General features: G+C 37.1%; 5 protein-coding genes across 8 annotated transcripts; all 5 read right to left on the bottom strand.

Moving 5' to 3' along the window:
- Positions 1-277: 277 nt before the first annotated feature.
- On the bottom strand, positions 278-3,693 carry LOC130710614 (F-box protein At5g39450-like). The gene is given in 6 exon segments (XM_057559944.1): positions 278-690; positions 840-900; positions 2,170-2,984; positions 2,986-3,136; positions 3,138-3,344; positions 3,430-3,693. Coding segments are annotated over 3 exon segments (1,140 nt in total). The 5' UTR covers positions 3,323-3,344; positions 3,430-3,693; the 3' UTR covers positions 278-690; positions 840-900; positions 2,170-2,180.
- Positions 3,694-3,842: 149 nt separating this feature from the next.
- On the bottom strand, positions 3,843-5,236 carry LOC130710615 (F-box/kelch-repeat protein At3g06240-like). Its single transcript, XM_057559945.1, has one exon. It carries the CDS (start codon positions 5,234-5,236, stop codon positions 4,094-4,096), a length of 1,143 nt encoding a protein of 380 aa, XP_057415928.1. The 3' UTR covers positions 3,843-4,093.
- A 1,129-nt stretch (positions 5,237-6,365) lies between these two features.
- LOC130713773 (protein CHROMATIN REMODELING 24) lies at positions 6,366-14,431 on the bottom strand. 2 transcript variants are annotated; one of them, XM_057563571.1, is made up of 24 exons: positions 14,156-14,431; positions 13,978-14,082; positions 13,794-13,889; positions 13,612-13,713; positions 12,696-13,537; positions 12,477-12,607; positions 12,315-12,369; positions 11,905-12,030; positions 10,997-11,104; positions 10,796-10,851; positions 10,633-10,723; positions 9,985-10,122; positions 9,813-9,890; positions 9,472-9,678; positions 9,320-9,391; positions 9,024-9,104; positions 8,816-8,934; positions 8,319-8,430; positions 8,095-8,163; positions 7,900-7,991; positions 7,495-7,623; positions 7,119-7,181; positions 6,898-7,033; positions 6,366-6,711 (listed from the first exon to the last, which is right to left on the bottom strand). In XM_057563571.1, the coding sequence occupies exons 1-24, from the start codon at positions 14,274-14,276 to the stop codon at positions 6,559-6,561; spliced, it is 3,282 nt and encodes a 1,093-aa protein (XP_057419554.1). In that variant the 5' UTR covers positions 14,277-14,431; the 3' UTR covers positions 6,366-6,558. The 2 variants fall into 2 exon arrangements, with proteins under 2 accessions (XP_057419554.1, XP_057419556.1); XM_057563573.1 differs by having other exon boundaries at positions 6,898-7,030; positions 14,156-14,430.
- Positions 14,432-15,270: 839 nt separating this feature from the next.
- Positions 15,271-16,670, bottom strand: LOC130713901 (uncharacterized). Its single transcript, XM_057563728.1, has one exon. The coding sequence runs from the start codon at positions 16,315-16,317 to the stop codon at positions 15,856-15,858; it is 462 nt and encodes a 153-aa protein (XP_057419711.1). The 5' UTR covers positions 16,318-16,670; the 3' UTR covers positions 15,271-15,855.
- Positions 16,671-17,510: 840 nt separating this feature from the next.
- LOC130714082 (uncharacterized) lies at positions 17,511-23,685 on the bottom strand. Of its 3 annotated transcripts, none has more exons than XM_057563948.1 (13): positions 23,392-23,685; positions 23,162-23,316; positions 22,901-22,992; positions 21,897-22,010; positions 21,477-21,807; positions 20,518-20,697; positions 20,229-20,309; positions 19,559-19,777; positions 19,255-19,397; positions 18,973-19,139; positions 18,364-18,581; positions 18,126-18,218; positions 17,511-17,864 (listed from the first exon to the last, which is right to left on the bottom strand). In XM_057563948.1, exons 1-13 carry the CDS (start codon positions 23,573-23,575, stop codon positions 17,661-17,663), a joined length of 2,181 nt encoding a protein of 726 aa, XP_057419931.1. In that variant the 5' UTR covers positions 23,576-23,685; the 3' UTR covers positions 17,511-17,660. The 3 variants fall into 3 exon arrangements, with proteins under 3 accessions (XP_057419931.1, XP_057419932.1, XP_057419933.1); XM_057563949.1 differs by having other exon boundaries at positions 23,162-23,313; XM_057563950.1 differs by lacking the exon at positions 23,392-23,685 and having other exon boundaries at positions 23,166-23,302.
- Positions 23,686-24,522: the final 837 nt, after the last annotated feature.

Genomic DNA, 24,522 nt, shown 5'->3' with positions numbered 1-24,522 from the left:
TAATATATCTATAGAACACGAAATGTTAGAATTGTTGATTTTAAAACTATTATAAATGATTTTGCAGCTCAGAAAGCTAGAAGATTAATATAATAAAATCGAAAATTTATATGATATATTAAGTATCTTTAAGCCCCTAAATGATTTTTTAGGCCCCCAGATGTCTATACACGGCCCTGACAAAAACATAATATACACTGACAAAAACATAATATACACTGTTCTCAACTCACACAAGAAAACTCTAATTTCCAATAACAAACATGCTAAATCATCATCCAATAGACAAAGATTCATTAAAACTAGAGAGGGCACAATAACAAAGCTAAAATGCAGCATATTAAATTATTAAAGTGTTTGGAACAAGTATTTCAAGTAGTAAAATCACCCTCTAACAATGAAAAACTTAGCCAGTCACAAAGTATGAGAAACAAGTAAAACCAAAGTATAAAAAAGTAGAAGACATCAGGAGTTGGTGCTTCCACTTCTGAGATTCAGCTCCAGCTCTCTAGCCTCCTTTGCTCCCAAAACCTCTGATAAACTCCATCTGCCCTCCTTCTGTGCCTAAAAGATTTTTTCCAAAAAATTGAAATGATCTAATGATCTATATCTCCTGAGCGCGGGGACGCTTAAGCTTGCGCCTTCCCAACACCTAAGCGTCGGGATGCCAACTTCTTGGCGCTGGGAAGCCTGCAAAAGCAGGAAATTAATCAAACGTGTTACTAAATTAAACTCATTTACTATCAAAATAAGCCATTATTATAAAAATTACTGAAAATTGATCAAACTAATCCAACCTTTTATGGCTACCTGAATTTTACAACTGAATAACAACTTACACTGCTATTATGTCAAAACCATGAAGCTCCAAACCCACTAATATACTGGTGTTGTCTTTACCTGTCAACATTCAAACTTTTAGAAGAGAATTTAAAAAAAAACGAGCAATTAATATCAATCTTCGATAGATTTCAATTACATTTAAATCCTTTACCATCATTTATTTCACAGACAATGCGGGAAAGGTTATAAAGAAAAGTAGCATATGAAGTGGCTATATCTGAATGATGTTACAATATATTTCATAACACTATAACAGTAATTGAAAAAATAATCCACTGGTGGCAGGGCTTGCTAGATATAATAAAGCATTGTATATATTGGAGAACTACAAAATCTGATTCCAATGATTGTTGTACTTGTACCGCATAGAAGCATTTTCCACCCCTAATTGTATTCAGGACTCAGCTGATCTCTGTTCTACTAAATGTTAATTTCCCCAGTTCACAAAGGTGGTTGACATATATTAAGTAATAACGGGCAAATGTCAGTGTAATTCAGAAATGCCAGCAACACACTCTTTAACAAACTTTCTATGGTTGGTCCATTTTTATAAACTTCAACACACCTTAAAAAGCGATCAAATTACAGGGCAAGTGTTTTGGCTTATTAAAAAAATACATTAATCATAAAAGAGTGTGTTGCTAGCATTGATCATGTCTACAATAGCATATAACGTGATCCACTTAAAATGTGGCCATTTTTCACAGGCAGGACATTTTCTATATGCCTATAGAGAAGTGAGGTGAAGAGCAAAAGAAAGTGAGCAATTTTTTCTGTACAGGATAATTTCCTTCTAGAAGATTATATGAGATTAACAATTTTCACTTTTTTACTGAACACTAACTACGGAAAAAGAAAGATTAGATTTCTTGTACTGAGTGGAGACAGCCTTTCTAACTGGTTTTCTTAGATTCATGAATAAACTGTTTTTCTTGGAAGATCCAAATAATCATTCAAATGAAATTGGTCTATGCAACTAGTTTTATTAAGTCACCAACTAGGAGAGTGAAACTCACTAGAGAGACACAATGCAGCAACTTTCTGTTAGTCCTCTAGATCTACAAAATTATGCCAAAAAGTCCAAAAACCCACCTAATTGGAATTGGTTATTAACTTGTCAAAAGTCTATACATCAGCATAAATGTAACTTCAAGAAAAATGGTTGGGAGTAATAATAAGAAACAGGCATGATATCTATTAACCTATATCTAACACAAATAATATCTTTGTAACACAAAAAATATAATGAAGCAAGGAGGATATGCATAGATTGATCTGAAATTTTTGAAATATAAAACAAGTTGGTACTTCAGGGTTAAGGCAAACCTCGATGAAAACTAAGTGCTAGGAGAGACTGTAAACACATTTGAGTAAGACTTGGTCAAATATGAAAAATTGTTGATGGGGGGCAGAGAGGGTATCCTTTCTCCTTTCTTCAAAAGTTCTTGCAAGTCAAGTCTTTGCAAGGTCAAAACAACACTTGAATCTACCCAAACGAAGGCAAGGATACCATTTTGAAATACAAAGAGGGAACCGGGTTGTGATCCAGGGTAGTTGAACCCATAACCATTTGCAATACCCTCTCCTGTACATTTATTGTCAATCTGAATACCCCCGAGCCTGTACATTTGAATTAGGGCCACTCTTCTATCCCTCGAGAGCACCAAATCCTTCTGAAAATTATCATAATCATCCCTTGACCTAGTAAACAATGGTCCCATTGCCATGTTAGGAACCTCTTGTCGAACTTGGATAGTTGTAATATCAAGCAACATTCCTCTATCTGTAAAAGTCAACTTACTGAAGGGAACCTGTATTCCATCATCATTTCCAACCGCCCCTTGTGGCCTAGAAAGCTCAATGTATGACCTAAAAACCTTCTTTAAGAACTCCAGACCCGATTGGCATACTAAGCTACTACCCTTCAAGGGCTCAACCTCAAGCAACAAAACATTGCAAGATTTATCTATGTACTTCACTGACCTTAGACAAACATAATGTACACCCTCTTCTCTTCCATGGAGGACAAAAACAGCTGAACCATCAAAATCACCAATAACTTCAAACACAGCAGACCAGAGGATAGGACCATCATGAATCCCCAATGAACCAATCTCCTGAGGAACCACCCTGCATCCAAAAAACAGACACATAACCTGGCATGACATAGACAAGGTTACCAAGTTCAGGATTCTGATACACCCATGTTCCAAGCAATGGTTGAACACTCAGAAGAAAACGGCAAAGTGCCTTGTAAGATGACACACCCTCTCTCCACTCAACAATGTCTTTGCATGTTCAAGATGTCACATTGAGTGAGCCACACTTTTTCAGAAGCTGAAAGATCGCAGAGACTCTTGCAGCAGAGACTGAGATTGCAAATGTCTCTGGGCTTGAGGAACCGTGACACCATGGCAAATACATCATCTGGCAGAAAAAGAAGCAAGCTTGAATCGCAGGAATCAGGTAACGACGACATAACGAACCCCAATTGAATCTAACTGAAATTTGATGGTAAAAATTGAAACTTTCAAGTGTTAATTGAAAATTCCACAGAGATTGTGAGTGAGTAACAAAGAGACGTACCTACCAGAAGTGACTTGGGTCGTCTGAGATATTGCAAATGAATGTCATTTGTTTGTTGTGGAAAAAAGAACTATTTTTTAAGAGTTGGAAGGGAATCGGTGATGTAAGAAATCACAAGTAATCAGTAATCACTAGGGTTGGAGCATTGCAGATTCGAGTTCGGGTGAGGTAAATGTAAGTCTTGTTAGAGCTCTTTGGGCGCAACACTTTCAACACGAGCCTCTAACCCTAAATTTTATTCATTGAAAAAAAAAAATCACAAGTAAAGTAATAATGGTTAAAGAAAAGATTCGTGGGAAAGTAGTGAAGATTAGTGGCGGCGTCAAGGTCAAGTCAACCCAGTGCAACTCAAACTTGTTTTTTCTCGGGACCAATTAGCATTGTCTAAAAGTAAAATTGAATATAGAGGTACATGCTAACAACCATCACTGATTTCTCCTTCAACTGCACATCAAACACCTTACATACAATTGAAAAGTTTTAATATTTAACATCTAAAATGTCATTATCTAAGACAAAAAGAGCAGACATTAGGTCAAACATTACAATAGGTCCAGATTATCATCGCCTGCTGGATATGCTGAATGAGGAAATTCATTGGGGTGGCTATTACCAACAGAGCCTCAGGAGAATCAGTGAATTGATACTTGATGTCTGTTACAAATTAACTAGGGAGTGACAGTAAACTTGGTGTATACATACGACTATGTAATAGACGATAATTGCTCTTCCAGTCCAACGGCCAAACTGCAAGCAGCTTTCCTTTATCGTTGACTCTGAAGAATCTTCCAGCCTCATCTGATCCAAAAACGTGACCACATTTAGTGAAACATATTGGAAAAAAGCGGGGTGTGCTAAGGATGTCATGAGTAGAGAAAACAATCTTAGTCCAAGATGATTGCAGTTTATACTCTTTCATTATCCATATTTCAATGATGCCAAGATTACCAGAGTAGCATAGACCAGGACACAGACCAAGACATCCTGTCATCTCTATGAAATGATATGGCTTTCTCTTCAGAGCTAAATCAGGCGACAGAGCAATCTCTGATAAACTCTTCCCTACCAGATCAAAAGCAAGAACTACACTAAGCTTCGTAAGACTCGACGTAACCAACCAATGAAGAGACCCATGTAAGAACAAATCGATTGGACTAGCAAAATAATAATCATACAACTGATATTCATGATCCAGTGGCAGCGAGCAGGGTAAATTGGTTTTCAAAGAAAACAGGTCAATTGTAAACGAATTTATAGAAACTAACAAGTAGTCATCAGTTGATTCATCATACCCAATACCATACTGAGAATGCCTAGAATATCTAAAACTAGTAGATGATGGAATTAGTGTTTGCACACCCGTTGATGGATTAGACACAATGAAATCATTTTGATTGGGTGAAAGTAAGAGTAGAAACCCTCTGCAAGAACCCAGGACGTGAAGTTTGGGGTGAAAATCTATATGGTATTCTATACCATAACCATGAAACTCTTGACGGAGGTATTGGAGCAGTGCAGATTCATTGTTGGGTGGTGATGAATCAATGTCTAAGGATTGGAATTGGAGTTGATGAGTGCAATTGAGGAGGAGACGGTGGGTGGGTGAAGCAGCTAGGTCAAAATGGGATTTCGCAAATTGGGTATCTGAAATTAGAGAGAGCCACAATTTGGAGACGCATTTGAAACGGAGAAGAGAACTCACCGGTAGTCTCACCAGAATCGCTACAATCAACTCGTCAGGGAGAACGATGGGAGAGAGCGAAGGGTTCTCCTCCTCCGTGCTCCTTGGTCCCTGCTCGTTCATCATCCAGCAGCAGCAGATAGAGCTCAAGATGACGGAGAAGAACAAGAGAAGAGAGCTTCGAAGCACTCTCACGATAGAATTGAATTGGGGAAAATTCACAAATCTAGGGTTTTACATTGAGTGAGCTATAAAACCGATTGAAAAAAGATTCTCATATTTTGGGTTATGGACTGTTTACAATATTATTTGTGTATTTTAATTACTTAAAAAAATTATATTGTTTAAAAATATATTAATTACTTATTGGTATATTTTATTTTATAGCTTTTCATTGTGTTTTATTAAATTATATTTCATGGCCACCTTTCACGGACGGAAATCTTTGCGGATGTTCGTGACCTCTCCACTTTCTCGGGGTGTTTGGATTGCTCTTGAGCGATGTTTTATGGATCAATCCGCTGCTCAAGATATGCAACTTCGGATCTTAAGTATAGGCATCCGTACCGGAGAGTATTGGTTATTTGGTTGAGTTCATAAAATTGTCTTAGGTTTTATTTTAAATATTGACAATTCGTGTTCGAAGTCTCTCAAAATGGGAAAATGTGTGTTTTAACAGATTAACTATTGAAATGAGTAAGTGTGTGACTTTTTTAACTTGTCAGGACTTGACTCAAGGCAACTTTCCGGGAATTGAGTTTGGTGCCCATCTGTTTTAGTATATAATGAGTGGTTGAAAATGTGACACGCATGCTTAAATACAGTACGGAATTTTAAGTTCCGTATTCAATAGGGAGAATACGGAATTTTAAATTCCGTATTTGATAAAGTGGGGTGCCAAGCCCCATAGGTGGGGTGTCAAACCCAACTCCCCAACTTTCCCAAGATGACGGAAATCATGGCTTTTGCCCCCAATTCATGGCATTTAAATCAGGATTCATTTCACCTTCTCCAATTCTTGTCATCTTTGCTGAGTGTTCCTTTTTGGAATTTGTTGTTAATCTTTGCTTCAGAAAACACAAGTCACTTCTTCATCATTCTTTCAATTTAGTAAGTTTTTCAATCTTCTCGCCATTTTCCCTTTTCTTTCTGAACATTGGTTGACTTTACTTTTTTTCAAACATTTCACTCTTCTTCGATCCACAAAAAATTAGAAGACGAAAACTACATAAATCTACTTCATGTATTGTAGGCATTTTGCAAAATACGCTTCACTGTATTGATTCCTTGAAAAAATGTTCACCTTAATTGACAATCTTGAACTTTGGAGGTAAAAGTTCAAGAGAGTTCAATTAACTTACAGTTTCCTGATTGTTCTTACAATAATTTTCTACAAAAAGAAGACCCGAGGAAATAGGTCTATTAACATCCAGTTACATATAAATAAGCTATACATTCAACACTCTCTGAAAGTCACTAGTAAAATCATCCAAATCAATTATTTCTCTTTGTTCCATCTTCAGTTTAGTGAGCATTACATTCAGCTCCGCCATCCGTTTATGCAGTTTCTCCCCCTTGTCAGGTAATTTAGAAACCATTGCCTGTGCGCAGGTTTAAACGGGATACAAAAATCAGTCATCATATTTCAATTACAGCATTAGGAATGCAAAACACTATTATTCTATTACTATGACAAAGACAATGATAATATATAGTATTCTCTCTCTGTCTGCTACCATCACTTGTCTTAACATTTCGGCAATCCATTGAAAAGGAGAAAAGCATACCGTATTTGAAAGTGTGAGAGAGAGCCTTTTAATTTGATCCTTGATTTCTGACTCCGACAATTTACCAGCACTGCTTGGAGAAGAACCTTTTTTGCTTAAGTTAACATCCTTTGGATTAAACGCAAACTCAGCTCTGCTTCACAACAAAAAGGAAAAAAACCAAATCAAAACCAAAAGCATGCCTTAGCTTCTAAAAATTGTTATGATGAGAAAATCATTACCCATCAACAACAAGATCATGCGAAGATGGCTTTGAAGATCCAATATAGGGAGGCCTATGATTCCTGCAACCATTGTATTACTTCAGCTTTAGGTTTGATAAAGTAATTAGCAAAACCCGGGAATAAAAATCCAACACTAAAAGCATATTTATAAACTAGTAACTAGTAAGCATATTCCAAGTAACAAACTGTATGGAGCTTTCCTTAATTTTAAATTCTGTACTTCAGCTTTCAGGAAGTGACATTAAATGCCATTGAAAGATGTCAGCAATACATTTGGCAAAAAACAAAAATAATAAAAGGGGAACAAAAATCACATCAACTACAACTAACTATTAATAGTTATTTGGTATTAACCATTTCCATCATGCATTACCTTGTTACTTCATCCTCCTCTGGAGCAGCTTGAACTGGTTCTGTCTTGGAAAACAGCAAACTGTGGTGACTAACACCAGCTATGCCGAGACTTTTCAGGAACTCTATATGGGCTTTGAAAGCATCATCCCTACAAAAATACAAATACTCTTTGAAGATAATAATAGCTGATTGAGCACAATTAGGATTTGCTTTATCATATTCATAACATTTCAAAGACAAGTCAATTGTGAGATAGATATGCAGCGTGCAATGTGAAAGTTAAACAGATTGATCAAATTGAAGTAGATAATGTAAAGCTCCAGCTGAGGTAACATCACTGTTAATAAGAAAAGCTAAAGCATCAATTGCAGTCAAAAAGATAAATTACACCAAAACAGTTAGTTCAAAGTAATAGACTAATTACACTTTAAGACGATCATGCTTCTCATTTAATTGCCGCTGGGTAACAGATACATCAAATCCTTCTTTTGGGAGGCTGAAAAGGTCCTTAAGATCCTGAACGATGAACGGATAAACATTCATATGAAAATCACAATGTTTCGAAGACAGTGTAAGTATCTCTAGACAGGAAAAAAAAAACTTTACAACAAACTTATACCTGCTGGGTAAAATACCGAGTTTGTTCTTTTTGTTCAGTAGCAGTTTTGAACAATCCTCCTTTATATACCTACATATTGCAATTGAGTGCCAAAAGAGTCAATTAATGCCTAAACATAATATTATTTGTCCATATAGTTCAATCAAAAAACTATGTTAGACACTTCTAATTTCTATCCCCATTATAGTAATACTCAGTGAAAACAATGGAACAGAGAAAAATACCTGCTTCCTGTATATCTTTTCTTCAACGGTTCCGCATGTCATCAGTCTATAGACAATAACATCTTTCTTTTGACCAATACGATAAGCACGGTCAACACTTTGATTGTCCGTACTGTTAAAAATAGAAAGTATTACTCTTTTGCCCGGAATATAATCCAATACCTCAAGATAGGTCTCTGAATGCAAATTAAAAGAAAGAAACACAAAAGATCTGCACGATTAACGCTAGCAAACTTAATACAGGGCCAGATACACAATGGTTCAAAAGCATTAAGAACAAATTTAAAGCTGAAGTCAACACGGAGAGAACAGAAACAAAGAAACTGTATGTATGGTAAAATATTCATGACAGGAACTTAAATGAAGTTGCATGTACTATGAATGGCAAAATTTTGAAAACAAAAGCATTCGTAACAAATTTTGCTGAGCGCAACATGGACAGAACAGAAACAAAAAACCTAAGTAGGTTCAAGGGGAAGAAACACTTCAAGGTGTACCTTGGGTTCCAAGCAGGATCAACCACAATCACCCGATCTGCTCTTGTAAGTGTCAGTCCTAAACCACCAACCTGAGTTGTCAAGAGAAATATAGGAGCTCCAATACCATCTTGGAAATCCTGAGATCAAACAAAACAGTCGGCATAAGACAAAAGAAGACCTAAGTGGTTACAGAAAGGTTATTAATATAACCAAGCAAAACACTTACATTAACAATCTTTATTCTGTCACTGGCTTTTGTTGTGCCATCAATTCGTAAAAAGTCATAACTTCTGGCTGCTAGGTTTTCCTATAATCAGCCAGTAGAAACCCTGAAGTCAACTCTAATCCAAAAACTCGCAACAATAAAATGATGATACAAGGAACTAAGAGGGAAACTTTCAACATCAAATGACCAAACAAGTGTTAAAACAGAAGTTTATGGAACTACTACCAATGTATTTCCAGCTACAATAATGCACCAGCAAACAAGCAACAGATAATGGACATAACTTCTGAACTAACCTGAATAAGATTAAGCATCTTGCGAGTCTGAGAAAAGATGAGCACATTATGCCCTTCAGGGATCAAATTATCCTACAGCGGAGAGCACACATAACAATATTAAGCAAACAAGTAATATATTAGAATGAAATTTGCAATAAATCAGCACATACCAATAATGACATAATGAAGGAAATTTTGCACGAGGCATCATGCACATCTTTAAACTCATCTGTTTCTGCAACATCTGCTATGTGCATCGCCAATTTTTCTGCAACATTAGCCTCTTCGGGCTTTAGCTCTGAGTCCATCCCTTCAAGCACATCCTCAGCTGCCCGCTTAGTCATTAGAAGTGCATGATCACATATTTTCTTCAAAATCTGATCCAATTAAATAATTTCATTAGATTTGTTGGAAATAATACCCGTAGCAAGATAGCAATTAATGTTGAATCTAAAGTACAAGCATGCAGCCAAGAGTGAAAGAGAATAGCATAAATAACAAACAAAATTACCGTAATGGCAGCAAGTGGTGAGCCATCAAATGCTGAGACAACAATCTCACTCTTCAAAAATGCTTCATAAAGATGCCGCTACATGAAAAAAAAAATCATACAGAGTTATCTAAATAACTTAGTGTAATCTCAAATGATTAAATGAAAAACAACATAGAATTCCATTTCAAACCTGAGTACTGGTCAATCGAAGCCACACAATGATTTCTTGTTTTTGAGAAAGTTCTGCAGTTTTGTTCTTGTCATCTTGATTGAAAACCTCACTCTTTAGACGTCTCAAGAAGTAAGGCTGAATACGATCTCTTAACTCCTATTGAGAAAGGAGCAGAGACAATGCTTAAGTTGAAGCAAAATTTCTTATTAATTGATGATCAGGATATGAGAAAACGCTGCATATTAAAATGATCTATTTGTATTACAGTTATACTTTCTTGCAATTTTAGAGCACAATAAATGGATCACCAGAAAGAAAGAAAACTTAAAACCAAGTATTCACAAATCCACCAGACAATTTATTTAAAAATATCATTGTACAGAGCTTCATGTAGGTGCAGGTTAATATCAGCAAGTCAAAAACATCTGAAATGTTAAATATTTGTAATTCTGATTAACAGCTCTGAATTTAAGGATAGTAAATAAAAGAGCACAAAACAAATAAATCTTTGACATCAAAACAATAACAAAAAGAAGAATAGTCAATTGGAAGAGTAGAAACTAGAAAGTATATCTAATCAAAGACAATCTGGAGCAATGTCTTTGCCATTAAAATTAATTAGGCCAAGTCACATAAATTAGATTTTGGAGCACAAAGAATCATTACCTTTGCCACATGTGAACCAACACGCTTCTCTCTGTCAGTTGCATTCTTATCATTTCCACGAAGTATTGGTGATTCAAATTTTTCTTTAAACCTGTGAGATTATAATTCTGAGATTATAAGAACCTTAGCTAAATTTAGAATGGAGCATGAAAATTATTAATACCATTTGTTGTCACCAAGCAACTCAGGGCAGCAGAAATTGAACAATGCCCACAACTCCTGTTAGAAAGTTATAAGATACAAAACTATTCAACATGGCAGCAATGTAGCATAATCAAAATTTCAATCAAGATTACACAAACCAGATTAGTCATGTTATAAAAACACTAAATAAAGATTATAAAACGAGCGTATATCAATATACCTTAAGATTATTTTGCAATGGTGTGCCACTAATGATAATGCGATGAGCACTGGGTATCTCGAGCAAACTTTTAGCTCTCTGTGTGCTTGGATTCTTAATAAGGTGCCCCTGGTGAAGAACATTTTTACAAAAAAAATTTTACCACCAGTTGTAAGTGTTTATATTCAATATCATATAATTTAAATTTCAGCAAATTGATATGAGCAACATGTTCAGATAATCTTGAGCAGGCCCAAAACTGTTCTCACTCAGCAAATATACAGCAAGAAACTTGTATTTGAGCTTATTGCAATATTGCCTAAAGGATGACAGAGAAGCGGGTGCAAGCCAAAGTTCACACCTTGTGTCAATGGATCCATTATCGTGATGGTGACATGTAGTTATCAGTATGTCTAGTTTTTATACACAACACAGGTAGTATTATATTTATAACTGACAACTAACACATACGTTTGTACTTTCTATCACAAACAATTTAACATACACATCTCTGATCAAACGTCAAATTCGCTACTTTCCAACAATGGAAAGCTTTACCCGAGTCTGAAATTAAATAAAACTGTATTAATTATTTACGAATAAAACATAAGTTGTAAAGTAAGAGTCAAAGAGATAAAGACAATTAGGTAAAAGGTGCAAGCGAAAATCATAGGTCTCTGTTTCCTTCAATTGGCAAGATGCGCTCTGTCTCATTATATGACATAGACGGTCTCTAAAGTTCTTAAAGAAGTAATCAATTAAACTTCCGCCACATGCATATTTTTTTCCAAGTGGTATTCAACCAACTGTATTCACTTCCAACTTTTCTAAAGTAATCTGTTTCCTAGATGATTTGAGAAATACAAGGTAAATGTACTGTAAGTAGACAGATCAACATTAGGTAGGTTACACATAGAACAAGCCCATACCTCATCAAGTATCATGTAGTCCCAGGTAGGGTCATCACTTTCATCATCATCAAAATGACTATGTCCCCGTAATGACTTAGAATTGTTACGGACAATATCATATGTTGTGAGAAGAACACCTTTGTCCTAGAGGGAGAAATGAAAAATATAGTTGAGATTAGATATACAACCAGTTCTTCAGCAATAAATCAAATGTCCAACAATGGAACAACTTTCAATGAATGTTCTCTGAAATAAACCATGCTGCACAAAATAGGTTTCCTTCCAAATCTTAAGCTCAGTTTTAAGTTGACGGACAAAAAGTAAAATATTTATTTATCCTGTCTTCTATAACAGATGAGCAACAAGCAACTCAACTTCAAGGTATTTCTCAGTTTATATAAATAAGAAAAGCAAGAATGATATAGTACCTGAAGTATGTACTGAAGTTCATATTCTCTGAGTTTCATGGAAGTTCCAAAATATCTGCAGAAAAGCATAAATAATGAGTGATTGTTGTTCTTAAAGCAGATTAGTTCTCAGGTCTTCATATAAAATAAACTATTCAAATGAATAAACTCAGGCAGTCGTACTCTCTTGTCTTCTCAGCGAGACCAACAACTGATAATTCTTTGATCCAATGAGGCAGTAGGGTTTTGGGGGCCACAACCAACACCCTTCTAATTAAACGGGAATGAAACAGTCCAGCTAGAAAGCCACAAATCTGCAAGAAGAACCCCGCATTGCTAAGTCATGTACCAGCTATTCAAAAACATAACTTAAAAGGTTAGTTGTGCTATTAATTTCCTTACCTGCATTGTTTTCCCCAAACCCATGTCATCTCCCAATATTCCACCTTTACCCAGACAATGCAAAGACCATAGCCAATTCAACCCATCCCGCTGATGCGGATACAACATCTTCCCAATTTTACCCGGCAACTTATATGTAGATATTGGGCCAATCAAAGTTATAGAACCATCATCTACAGCCTCAAAATGATCCAACTCTTGAACAGAATCATCTGAATCATCCTCCAAACCACCCCCACCACGGCCGCTACCACCATCAAGCTCATTATCCTGCTGTTGAGAAAATGAAGACCCCGCACTCCCAAACTCCAAACCCTCATCTTCGAAAGCTTCTTTCTTTCCAACTAAACCCTCAACAGGCTTCTGCACCGGCTTCCTCTCCTCAGATAACAGCTCAAACTTGGAGCTCAATTCACCTCCAACTAAACCCTCAACAGGCTTCCTTTCCGGCTTCCTCTCCTCAGATAACAACTCAAACTTGGAGCTCAGTTTACCTCCAACTAAACCCTCAACCGGCTTCCTCTCCTCAGATAACAACTCAAACTTGGAGCTCAGTTCACCTCCAACAAAACCCTCAACCACCTTCCTCTCCGGCTTCCTCTCCATAGATAACAACTCAAACCTAGAGCTCAGCTCATTCAAAATATCCCTAATCTCACTCCTACCCCCACTCTCCTCAATCCGGACCACACTTTTCGGCGCCGGAACAGGCGTATCAAGATCAACAATGTCATCAAACCTATGCTCATCAACCACCACGTTCTCACTCGCATCATCGGTATACGCAACCTTGCAAAGACGGCGTCGACCTTGCACCTTCACCTTCGTCTTCTTCTCGTCCTCTATAAATAGACAATAACAATTAGCCTTATTGTCACGAAAACGATTCAAATGACACAGAGAAGATAACACTTACTAAGGGAAGAAATAGCCGAAAACTGGAAATCTTCCTCAGGTGGAGGTGGAGGTGGAGCTTCTTCTTCCTTGCTCGGTTCGTGTTTTTCCGGTGAGTTTTGACCTAATAATCGAATAACACAACTCAACTCAGATCAAGTTCATGGATCATACACAGAGAGAGAGAGAGAAGAGAACACTTACTAGGGGCAGAAATAGCCGAACACTGAAAATTTTCCTCAGGTGGAGGTGTTGCTTCTTCTTCCTTGCTCGGTTCGGGATTCTCCGGCGAGTTTTGACCTAATAATCGAATAACACAACCCAGATCAAGTTCATAGAACGAACACACAGAGAGCGAGAGAGAGGGTAAATAGAATGGAATATGTACCGATTGGAGAATCGAAGTCGGTGATTGCAGAAAATTGAGGAAAAGTATCATCTGGTGGTGGTTGGTTGTTTCGGCGTTGGGTAGGTTGATCGTCTTCGTCTTCATCTGTGAAAAAGTAGATTGATGAGAAATAGAAAGCGATGAGAGAGAGAGGGATGGAAACGGAAAAGGAGAATACCGGTGGTGGTGACGGAGGAGGAGGAGCGTTTGGGCGGAGCGGAGAGGTCTTGGAGGAAGCGATAGTGGCTGTCGTTGAGGCTGACTGGTTTCTTCGCTGTGCTCCTGGGGTTGGTCGCCATTGTTGCTTTCGGAAATGAATGAAATGGAACAACACTCTTTACTATAGAGGACTGACTACTCACCTTCCCGCTTTGTGTGCCATATTTGAATTCTCTGACATTAGGGTATGGTGCCTTTTCAAATCCTTTTCAATAGATGCAACTTCCAAGATAGGTTTCAACAACAACATATTTTGTTCTTCTAAAATCACTTCTTTTGGTCATAAAAGCTAGTTCTAATAGCTTCTTACAAAATTACTTATTCTGAAAACGTGAAAATGTTTCTAAATGTATATTAAATTAGTTTGAGTTTTCCCGATCAGGTCGCGTGTAGGAAGAACTCGGGGAGGTGTCTGGTTGGTTTCTACAGGGAGTTGAGATATGCATATGTTCAGTGCGGCGGAGCTTTGATGTATTTTACTATTTTGTCAACTTTGAAGATTGTTTGGGATCTTGAGCTTAAAGGTGGTGTGATTGAGAGTGATTCTGTAACGACATCTACTTCTTTCTAGCAATGGTAATCATCCTTATGGTACCATTCTTTCTTATATTCTGAAGGTAAGCGATGGTTAGGGTTTTAACTTGTATTACGAGAAGCAAACCAGGTAGTGTTATCTAAAAGCACATTGAAACTCGTGATTACACATTCTCATTATGCAAACGTGAAGAAGCTTCAAGCTTTTGTTAGCATTACGTTGTGGTAACATAAATGCAAACATTACTTGTGTCATTCAATGTATTGCGACACACTAAGTGCGAGTTCGGATAATAATTGAATTAACATGAATACACATTCATTTCAATCCATAAAAAGTTTCGTTCACTTTTTGACTCAAGGTGACTATTATGTCTGTTTGAACTGAAACCGACGGATATCCAATACTTGTTCTCACATGATTCCCACATGAGTACCGGACAAAAAGTTGTTAATGAACTGTAGTTCATTTTTGTTGCTCGCATTGAAACATTGATCCAAAAGCACACGAAGTCAATATTGAATAACTAGCAAGTAGCCAACAATTCATGGAAGAAGAGAAAATAAACAATCTCAAATTTGTGCTACATGGGATATTAATGAATAACTACATATCTCAAATATGGAATAAAAAAGAACTACAAAATTCTAAACGAGAGTTGAATCATCAAACTCCCATTTCTTTACACAAATCCGTATCCAAGACCCCCTAAAAGTTCATTATAAAGATGGCTTTTGTTGAAAAACAATGCATGCATGTATGCATATTCTGTCATTGAATTTGTTTAGGACAATATTTATCTCTCATATATACAAAAAAGGCCTGGATACTCATTAGGTGCATATGCATGGTGAGGGTCAGATGCTGGTCAGGGCCATCATCAATATGTATCAAACAGGGAAACCCAAAGGATCATCAGATTATCAGAACATTAACAAAATGTGAAAAAAATGGGCAATTGCCTTCCCTTGTAATAGAGTCTGTTTGGATCAGCTTCTCTTTTCTCAGAAAGAATCAGTTTTGAAATACAGAAGTTATATCACAAAGCTTCTCCCAAGTTGATTATACTTTCAGAACGAGAATCAATTATAGAAGGATTCCAAACATGTATATAATCAATCACATTACGACGCCATAGATTTTGCGAGGGCCATTTCACTCTCATGTGAAGCAACAGAAGATGCCCTATTTAACTGTCCACCTCTTCCTCGAGATGCACTCTCCACATCTGTATTATTCCCTTGAGATCCGTCATTTGGAGCATCCCAGATTCCTGCCCGACCACCACCACCACCATCATTAGCATTGTCAACTCTGCATCCAAAACACCTTGTGAAGACTCTGTAAAAGCAGGTGAGGAACCAAAACGCCCATGGTAGACCAACCAATGTGACCCCAACTACAGGTATCCATGATGTGGTTTCTGTCTCAGGAAGGACCATGTATGCCACAAGGCACCCTCCCCCTACCAATAAAGAGGTGAACAAAAGGCACGTGACAAGCCATATGAACTTGCGCCCAGAGTTAGGATCAGACACAGGCATTGGTGAAGCTGCAGAACAATGATGATCAAATATTATCACCATCCATTTTAAGCAATGTTGAGGGGTTTCTATGCTATTTCATATGTACATATATAAATTTCTATTCATATATGTATATGAATTTGTAGGATCTTACGAGTCAAGTCGTGTTACGATCCTACATTTAGGATCTGACCCCTTCTAGAATCTCAAGTTTAACTACCTTGGATCTGTTAGTGATTGGGGGAGGAATATGCATGGCCTTGCATTGTGTGAGAGGAGGTTATTCTCTTGAAGGTGGATTTTTTGTTTTTGTTTGGTATCCCTTGGTTTTGATTCTTCTGATGTTGTTGTTGCTGATGATCATGAAAATGGGAGTTTCTCAAATGGAGGACGTGTTCAAAAGTTTGTTAACCTAAAAGGTGGCTAATCTTAGAACAAATGCAACCACCAAGACAGAGAAAGAGAGAGGGAAACGGGTTCCGTTTGTGGTTATCTAAGTAGAGGTTAGATTTGGTTTCATACATGTGCTACTAATTTACGTATGAAAAAGTACCCACCAATTTCACCCATGATTCAGTGAATACTTATACTCGTTACTTCAATTATATAGAAAATAAGCAATAGATTGACACCTCAATTCGAGTCCACACTTAAATAAAGAAATGAGATAGAAGGAACTTAAGTATGATTTTATCCGGTCCATTAAACCGTCCTAGCCCAAGTCCATTTAATTTGCACCTCCTCATATTATTTTCATTATTTTCATGTCTAAGGATGAGTTTGAGTTTACAAAACTGATCCGATCAATATTTAGGGTCGTGTGAAAGACAAGCACAACTCGTCCCAACTCGTCTTATAAACACATGTAACACTAGCTTCAAAACATGATTTTGCATATGCTCGAATTATGCACAGAGAATTAGAATTTCTTAAATTAACATCACCCAAAGATTTTCAATTTTGTAACATAATAGCTCCAGGCCTCAAGGCTCGAGCAATTCAGTGTGTATCTACGGTGAAATATTATAGTAGAAATGCACCTCTAAATATAGCTAGATTCGAACCTTCTGTCATGCAAAATTCAGAACAAACAAATCTATTAACTGTGTAGTTTCTTTTATAATTCATTAATAAGGTAAGGAGAGGGAGGGAGCGTAAGGGAGGGGTAGTGCACAAAAGTCCACCCTAAAACGACCCAGTTCGTTCAATTTGTTTATTTTTTTTATCAATTGGATAATCAATTAATCATAAAATAAAGGGGGAAAACCAACACAGTTAGTTTCTTTTCCTTTATCTCCATTCTCCGTAAATCTATTCATGTACAATTACATCATAGATAAATAATATGGCACAGCTAAATATCAAAATCGATGGAATGTTCAGGCATCAAATAGCATGAAAACTTATCCAGAGCTAACTGTTTCAGTCAAAGAAACTTCAGACACCTCATCTTGGGTATCATCAGCTCGAATGGCGTTCAATATTTTGTACCTCCTCTGTTCATGAGCTTTCCTACGATTGGCTTCAAGCACAATGAGTAGAGCTGTGATATCAGCAGGGCTCACCCCACCTACTCTGGTTGCCTGACCAATGGTTTGAGGCCTGACCTGAAATCATTGAAAGAAGTTATTGTGGTTAAGTCGTACAAAATAGGTTACAGTATAAAGTTGCTTATACATTGAAGGGTTATTTGCCATAAACAATTTATTCCCATCATATCTCAATACTTCTATTTTCGTTGTTACTAAATTTATACGGTAAACCTCTGGAGTCTGGATGCAACTATCCAAGGATGTGTTTTAGTTCATACCATCCCATTCCCTACTTGTAATTACCAAAGTATCTATTTTGATAGATGCCTTACAAACCTTGGAAAGTTTTTCACGTGCTTCAAGAGACAAATTTATCATTGCATGGTAATCCAAGTCTTCAGGAAGTGGTCGATGATGTTGAGCAACAATCTACAGGTAATCAAGCAATGAGACTCAACAATAAAAAGAGCTCTAAAATTCTAAAATGTGCAATAATTGAAATGATTTGGGATAGTGATATGGACACGGAGCAAAGCAACATTGACGTTTCTCGTTGACATGTTTAACGGATTACCTGTTGAAGATGGCTTTGCTGACGCAAGATGAAACCTTCGTACTTAATGTCGACCTCAACACATTCTTTCTCCATTCTTGTCAAGTTTTTGTTGCCAAAACCATGGTTATCAAGAGTTCTATATTGTATGTGTGGTTTCTTAAGAAGACTTTCCAATGTTGAAGAGACTTTCACTGGCTGACCAGACAGATCAGTAACTTCAGCAGCCAAATCCCCTCCTGACGAGAAAAGTAAGGAGAGTAGGGTTGATCAATAAGAAATCAAACAATAAGCTTTTAATCCAACTAGATTAAAAGGGAAAAAGACAAACATTTTGCTAAGAGAATGGATTTTAGCAATCACAAATAAGTAAACTTTCTACTTAAAACTAGAGTGGATTGTCTGCCAGACTACATAAAATGCACAGAAGATTCGGAAGATTTGATGAGTTCAAATTTTACAACACAGGTTAAAACAATTGGATTTGACAACAAAAGCAAGTCCAACAATTGCCTTTGACTCGAAGCAACAGCTTGATTTTCCCAAAGAATAAACTTCTAGTCCCTTTTAAACTAACAGCTCCCAAGAAAGAGTTACGAGTTACCACATATGCATAGCAGACAAACACACCTGAAATCCTGACACTTTTTAACCGCTTCTTTTCCTCAGAAATCCGGGCCTGCTTCTCCTGGTACAGTTTCCAGCGTCTATCATCTATCAATCCAATTTCACGACCCAAAGGAGTGAGACGGCTATCAGCATTATCAGATCTCAAGAGTAACCGATGCTCTGAGCGGCTAAGAGAAGACAAACATTTTAAGTTGCAATTGTCAAGAAATAATAAATGGAATGGATGAAGCAGCATATATGCATCTATCAATAGAAATGTAGTCTTGGTTAGCAATAGCATACCTTGTTAACATGCGGTAAGGCTCTCGTAGGTCCTTGGTAGCTAGATCATCAAGTAATGTTCCAATATAACTGCTCTCCCTCTCAAGAATAATGAGTGGTTTACCATCTGCATGTCTAGCAGCATTGATACCAGAAACAATGCCCTGAAGGAAGAAAAATACTAAATTGTGAGAATAAAGCTTGCTAGAATAGCAGGAAGCCAAAAGCCCAAAACATCCAATAAGAGTTTTACTAATCTCTGTGATACAACTAGTAACACATACAATATTATATTTATAAGCACAAACGAACTTAAAAGGAATACCTGCGCTGCAGCTTCTTCATAGCCTGTAGTTCCATTTATCTGACCAGAGAAGAACAATCCTTGTATTTTCTTTGTCATAAGAGACCTATTACATTGATGAGCAGGTAAATAGTCATACTCCACGGCATATGCAGGCCTCAACATTGAACAGTTCTCAAGTCCAGGCAAAGTTCTTAGCAAAGGTAGCTGTAGTCTCTCTGGCAAACCAGTTGAGAACCCCTATAAGATAGAAAGGTTCAATCATGCACATTGCCATTTTTTTGTGGTTGGGATTCTATGGTAAGCTGACTACTAAAATAATCATTAAAGAAGAAAAGAAGAGTATAGAGCTAGAGGTAAGACATCCTTTCAAGATTAAAAGGTATAAGCCATGAAACCCCACTTTTCCCCAACAGGAAAATAGCAAGGAAATGAAAAAAACCATGACAATTTGGTTCTTGCTTATACTACAGATGCAGTGATGTTTTTAAAGTTCGAGAACTGCATCACTAGCGTATATTTGTTACAATCACTTTAGTGACTGATTATCATTTTTCAAGAACTGTATCAGTTTGCTGATTTACTTTATGAATCTTCACCATATTAGTATATATCACCCACCCCCTCCACCCAAAAAATATTGAAAAGTTTCACTCGCATTACAGAAAAGAAAAAAGAATATACAACTTACCTGCACATAGAGCTCCGGAACATCCCGACCCTCCGGTTCAAGAAATACTTGATGAGACTCTTTATCTTGGAATCTTACAATCTAAAATTGACAATATATAACATCAGAAAATAATACAAAAATTCCAATATTGTTCATCTGATGTTTAGGACTACACATTCTGCTTCAGGCTGCGTATGGAATGACTCAGTAACTAATCTTAATTCTGTAAATACTAAACTAATATAAAAAAAAAAACATGCTTACTTTTATTCTCAAAAAAAGGCAAGAAAATATTGTTGAACCACACCTTATCTTCTATGGAAGGGCAGTATCTAGGTCCTTTGGCTTCAACCCATCCTCCATAAGTGGGAGTTTCATGTAAGTTCTCTCTTATTATCTGGTGAGTAATACTTGTAGTCCGGGTTAAGTAGCAGCACATCTGCTCTCTTTCAATATGGACATCAGGATCAAAACTAAACCAGGTAACCTGCCAATTATGAAAATACAATGAGGAAACACTATCTTTGTGTTACAAGGTCAACACTTTCCATTACAGACTACAAGCAGTTGGGCATTATCATACAGGACTGGAGGAAAGCCAAAATATATTTTATCTATTGTGCCATAATTTGTTGGGACTATTGGAACTAAAATTATTGCATAGTTACTCATGCTAAATGGTATTATCAATCAACACAATCAGAAAATAAACTCGAGAAACATCTTGGAACTTAGCCCAACTGATGGCTTGTGCACATGATTCTCCAAATGGAGAACTTCTGCCTTTTTGCGGTGTGGGATCTTACTACTATCAGACTAACAAGTAGAAAATTGACAATGAGACTTTTACAATGGTGATAAAAAATGGATAAAAAAGATTCTAGTTTTATTCACAGAACTTTGGTGTTCACCCTAGAACCACTTTGGAACAAGAGGAACCAGCCTTGTACACCGAGAGAACAACTTGAGAGGTTCTCTACCTCTATTAACTTCTCAGCTGACTGAATAACTGCCCAACTACTTCAGTTTACTGACCCCACTATAACAAACACCCAATCTTCTAAATGACATTCAATATGTCATTTCCCTACCCAGCCCCATTGACATGCCTAATATATACTTTTTAATTATAGGCATACTAACCGACATTTACATACGCACAGACTGCAGACGAAACCATTTACAAAGTGCAAACAATTAAACAAAAACTCGATTTGAACCAAAATTGAATCTAATGAACCTACACATAGGATTAAATGGAAGAACCTCTTCATCTCCATGCTGAGGTTCTAATTCAGAGAAATTTACAGAGCGAATGTCCACTCGGGCTGGGGTTCCAGTTTTCAACCGATCAGTTTCAAAACCAAGTCGCTGCAAGTTCTCAGTCAATCCATGTGAAGCAGACTCGCCAGCTCTTCCTGCGGGCATAGATGTTCTACCAACCCAAATCTTGCCACTCATAAAGGTTCCTGTGGTGAGAACAACAGATGGAGCATAGAATTTCATTCCGAAAAATGTACAAACACCTTCCACATTATCATTCTTCCCCAGTAAAATATCTGTGACCATAGCCTCTCGGATAGAAAGGTTCGGAGTGCTGCAAAAAATAAAGTCAAAACAAAACATGATTGAAAAAAAAAAAAAACAAGAGCAGGTGCACACATCACATGCAAGACTTGAACTTGCCTTTCTACTATACTTTTCATTAACAAGGCATATTCCCTTTTGTCAGTCTGAGCACGTAATGCACGAACTGCAGGACCTCTTGAGACATTGAGTACACGCTTTTGTAAGTAACATCTGAAACACAAACATAAATATGTATATGAGCAACAAAACACCTTCAAACTAGATTAGATCACAAATGCAGTTTTTTATAAACAAATCAACTCAAGAATCTCCGGACGATAGCAGTTTTACTAAATGCAACAATAAATATCTAAAATGGTGTATAAAAAATTCAGTATTCAGAGAATAAAAAATGCAAAAAATAAAATGGCAATAACATTTATTAAATTGTACAAAGCAGCCACTAGAACGAGGACAATCTTATGAATTTTTGGGCCTGACTAGATCACTATCGAATGGCATAATGATCCACAAACAACCTTCTTTACATTTAAGCGTGATTTGAGCCTTGCAGTGTCAATCAAGAAGATCTAATGGCTGTTTATTAGGTCGTTGTTTATATCCAATTCGTATTTAAAATTTATCTACTTCAGCATATTCTGAAATTTAGGTGCAATTAGAGGCAACAATTTTTCTTTTCAAAAAAAGGGGTGGCCGCAAAGGTCCCATTTATTGGAAAATAGTATATGTGAATATCTGTCAATCAAGGATGATGGCACGCCAAACTTATTAGAACATGAACGAATATGTATTCATTTTGTATTTTAGACAAGTACTTGAATCCAATACAACTTGACTAGTTAGTTTTGGATGGCAGGTTACCAAACTATTATATATTCATCTCCATCTTCAAACATATTGCAATTATTAAGATCCCTCTTTAAGGATTACCTTCCCGTGTCCAAAATAGAAGGTAATGCCAAATTCAAAATCAGTAGCTCGCTTCTCTCTTAATGGACCCAAACCACTTCACTCTAATCAAGCAATTACATAGAAGATAATGCCAAATTCAAAATCTAGAACTAGAAATGAATATGCAATGAAGGAGTGTTGGACATTACCTATCAGCAACCTTTCCTATATCACCACCAAGCGCATCTACCTCATGAACAAGCTGGGACTTCCCAAGCCCACCAACTGCAGGATTACAAGGCTGCACCAAACTCATCACAGTCAGCATCACACATCATATTGTGCTTAACCGAATCAAAGATAAAGCATGAGAAATTGCAAACACATCTAACTTCATTTCAATCAAGCATCGAAGAATTCAACAAGTGAAGTTCATAAACACGATGAATGGAGTTGTCAGTCAACGAAACCTGCCATGCAATCCGGTCAATATTGAGAGTAAGAAGAAGAGTTCTAGCACCCAAACGAGCGGAGGCAAGAGCAGCTTCACACCCAGCGTGGCCTCCTCCAACAACAATCACGTCATATTTTTCATCCAGTGCTCCAATTTCACAATCCAATTCTGCTGCAAAATCTCAAACGAGTAAACAATTCCATTCCAGTCTCCGAAAACAAATTCAATTCCATTCCATTCTCATACCTCGGGAGGTGGAACCTGGTGCGATGGCAGAGAAGCGTCGGGAGAAAGCGGAACTGGAGAAGGAGACTCGGCGGCGGAAGCTTCGCCGGAATGTGACGTCACGGAGGCTCAGACGAGCGGGAGTGGGATAGAGCGTTTTGCAGAAATTTCGGCAGAGATGGAGAGTAAACGACACCGTTGCCATAGTGGCATTCGGTTAGTGGCGGTGGCAGGAAAACAGTGAAGGGCTTCAATGGCGGTGTTTCATTGTCATCTTCATCCAGTTCTGCTGCCTCATCCGACGGCGTTCGATGCCGTTTCCTTATCATCAATTTTATTTTTTTGGCAACAGCAATGGGCCTAAAATATTTTGGGCCTAACGAGCTGACCCAATGTACTAAAAAAAAAAGTAGATGCTATTTGTCAACATTCAACAACAACAAAAAAAATATCATGGAGAACACCCCCTAGAATTTAATTAGGAGTTTTCATATTATTATTTTTTTTACATCGGAAAATTAAACAAACAAACTAAACTACACCCCTAAAACATCTTTAAAGATCAGGAGAATCCTTAGGAATAGTGAATACACCCTGAGAAAAAATATCTATCTCTGCGAGACAATCGACAAGAGCATTAGTTTCCCAAGGGACATGTCTAAAGCGAGCCTCCCAATCCGACAAACATCTGCAAGCTTACCAACATACTATCAAGGTTGCTACTATCGGACCTTATATTGTCATATTTATACTATACAAATACAACAGTTCTAATGTACTAGGACACAGTAACAAGTTAACATGCTATATATCAACCTAAAGGGAATATTCCAAAAAAATATTCAGTGTATACGTCAGTCATGGCTATGTCACCCTTCTTGGTCAGCAATCAGCATCAGCATCAGCATCAGCATGGACCAACAACACTGTTTTGTGGTCACTATTTTGATAGGTTTTTTTGTTGCTATACATGCCAGCTCAAGCATGAAGTGTGACTGTCTTAAAAGTTAGCACATGCTGCACATTAACAATGATGTATATAGTGTCGGGCGTGCATATATAAAGGCCAAAACAAGAAAGATTCACTTTAATTGCAGGATAATGACACATTCTAGAAAAATACATAACAAATTTAATGTTAAGTTTCATCAT

This window comes from Lotus japonicus, chromosome 4 (assembly GCF_012489685.1).
Source record: "Lotus japonicus ecotype B-129 chromosome 4, LjGifu_v1.2".
Classification (NCBI taxonomy): domain Eukaryota; kingdom Viridiplantae; phylum Streptophyta; class Magnoliopsida; order Fabales; family Fabaceae; genus Lotus; species Lotus japonicus.
This window is presented reverse-complemented; position numbering and strand designations above follow the sequence as displayed.

Coding starts and splice junctions, on each gene's coding strand:
- LOC130710615 (XM_057559945.1), bottom strand. CDS start 5,236: ATGATGAACGAGCAGGGACCAAGGAGCACGGAGGAGGAGAACCCTTCG.
- LOC130714082 (XM_057563948.1), bottom strand. CDS start 23,575: ATGGCAACGGTGTCGTTTACTCTCCATCTCTGCCGAAATTTCTGCAAA. Junction 20,310..20,517: donor GCCCTTCCATAGAAGATAAG/GTGTGGTTCAAC, acceptor TGTCAATTTTAG/ATTGTAAGATTCCAAGATAA. Junction 18,582..18,972: donor AAAAAGTGTCAGGATTTCAG/GTGTGTTTGTCT, acceptor TTTTCTCGTCAG/GAGGGGATTTGGCTGCTGAA.
- LOC130713901 (XM_057563728.1), bottom strand. CDS start 16,317: ATGGTGATAATATTTGATCATCATTGTTCTGCAGCTTCACCAATGCCT.
- LOC130713773 (XM_057563571.1), bottom strand. CDS start 14,276: ATGGCGACCAACCCCAGGAGCACAGCGAAGAAACCAGTCAGCCTCAAC. Junction 12,370..12,476: donor CTCGCTGAGAAGACAAGAGA/GTACGACTGCCT, acceptor GCTTTTCTGCAG/ATATTTTGGAACTTCCATGA. Junction 10,852..10,996: donor CATTGCAAAATAATCTTAAG/GTATATTGATAT, acceptor ACTTTCTAACAG/GAGTTGTGGGCATTGTTCAA.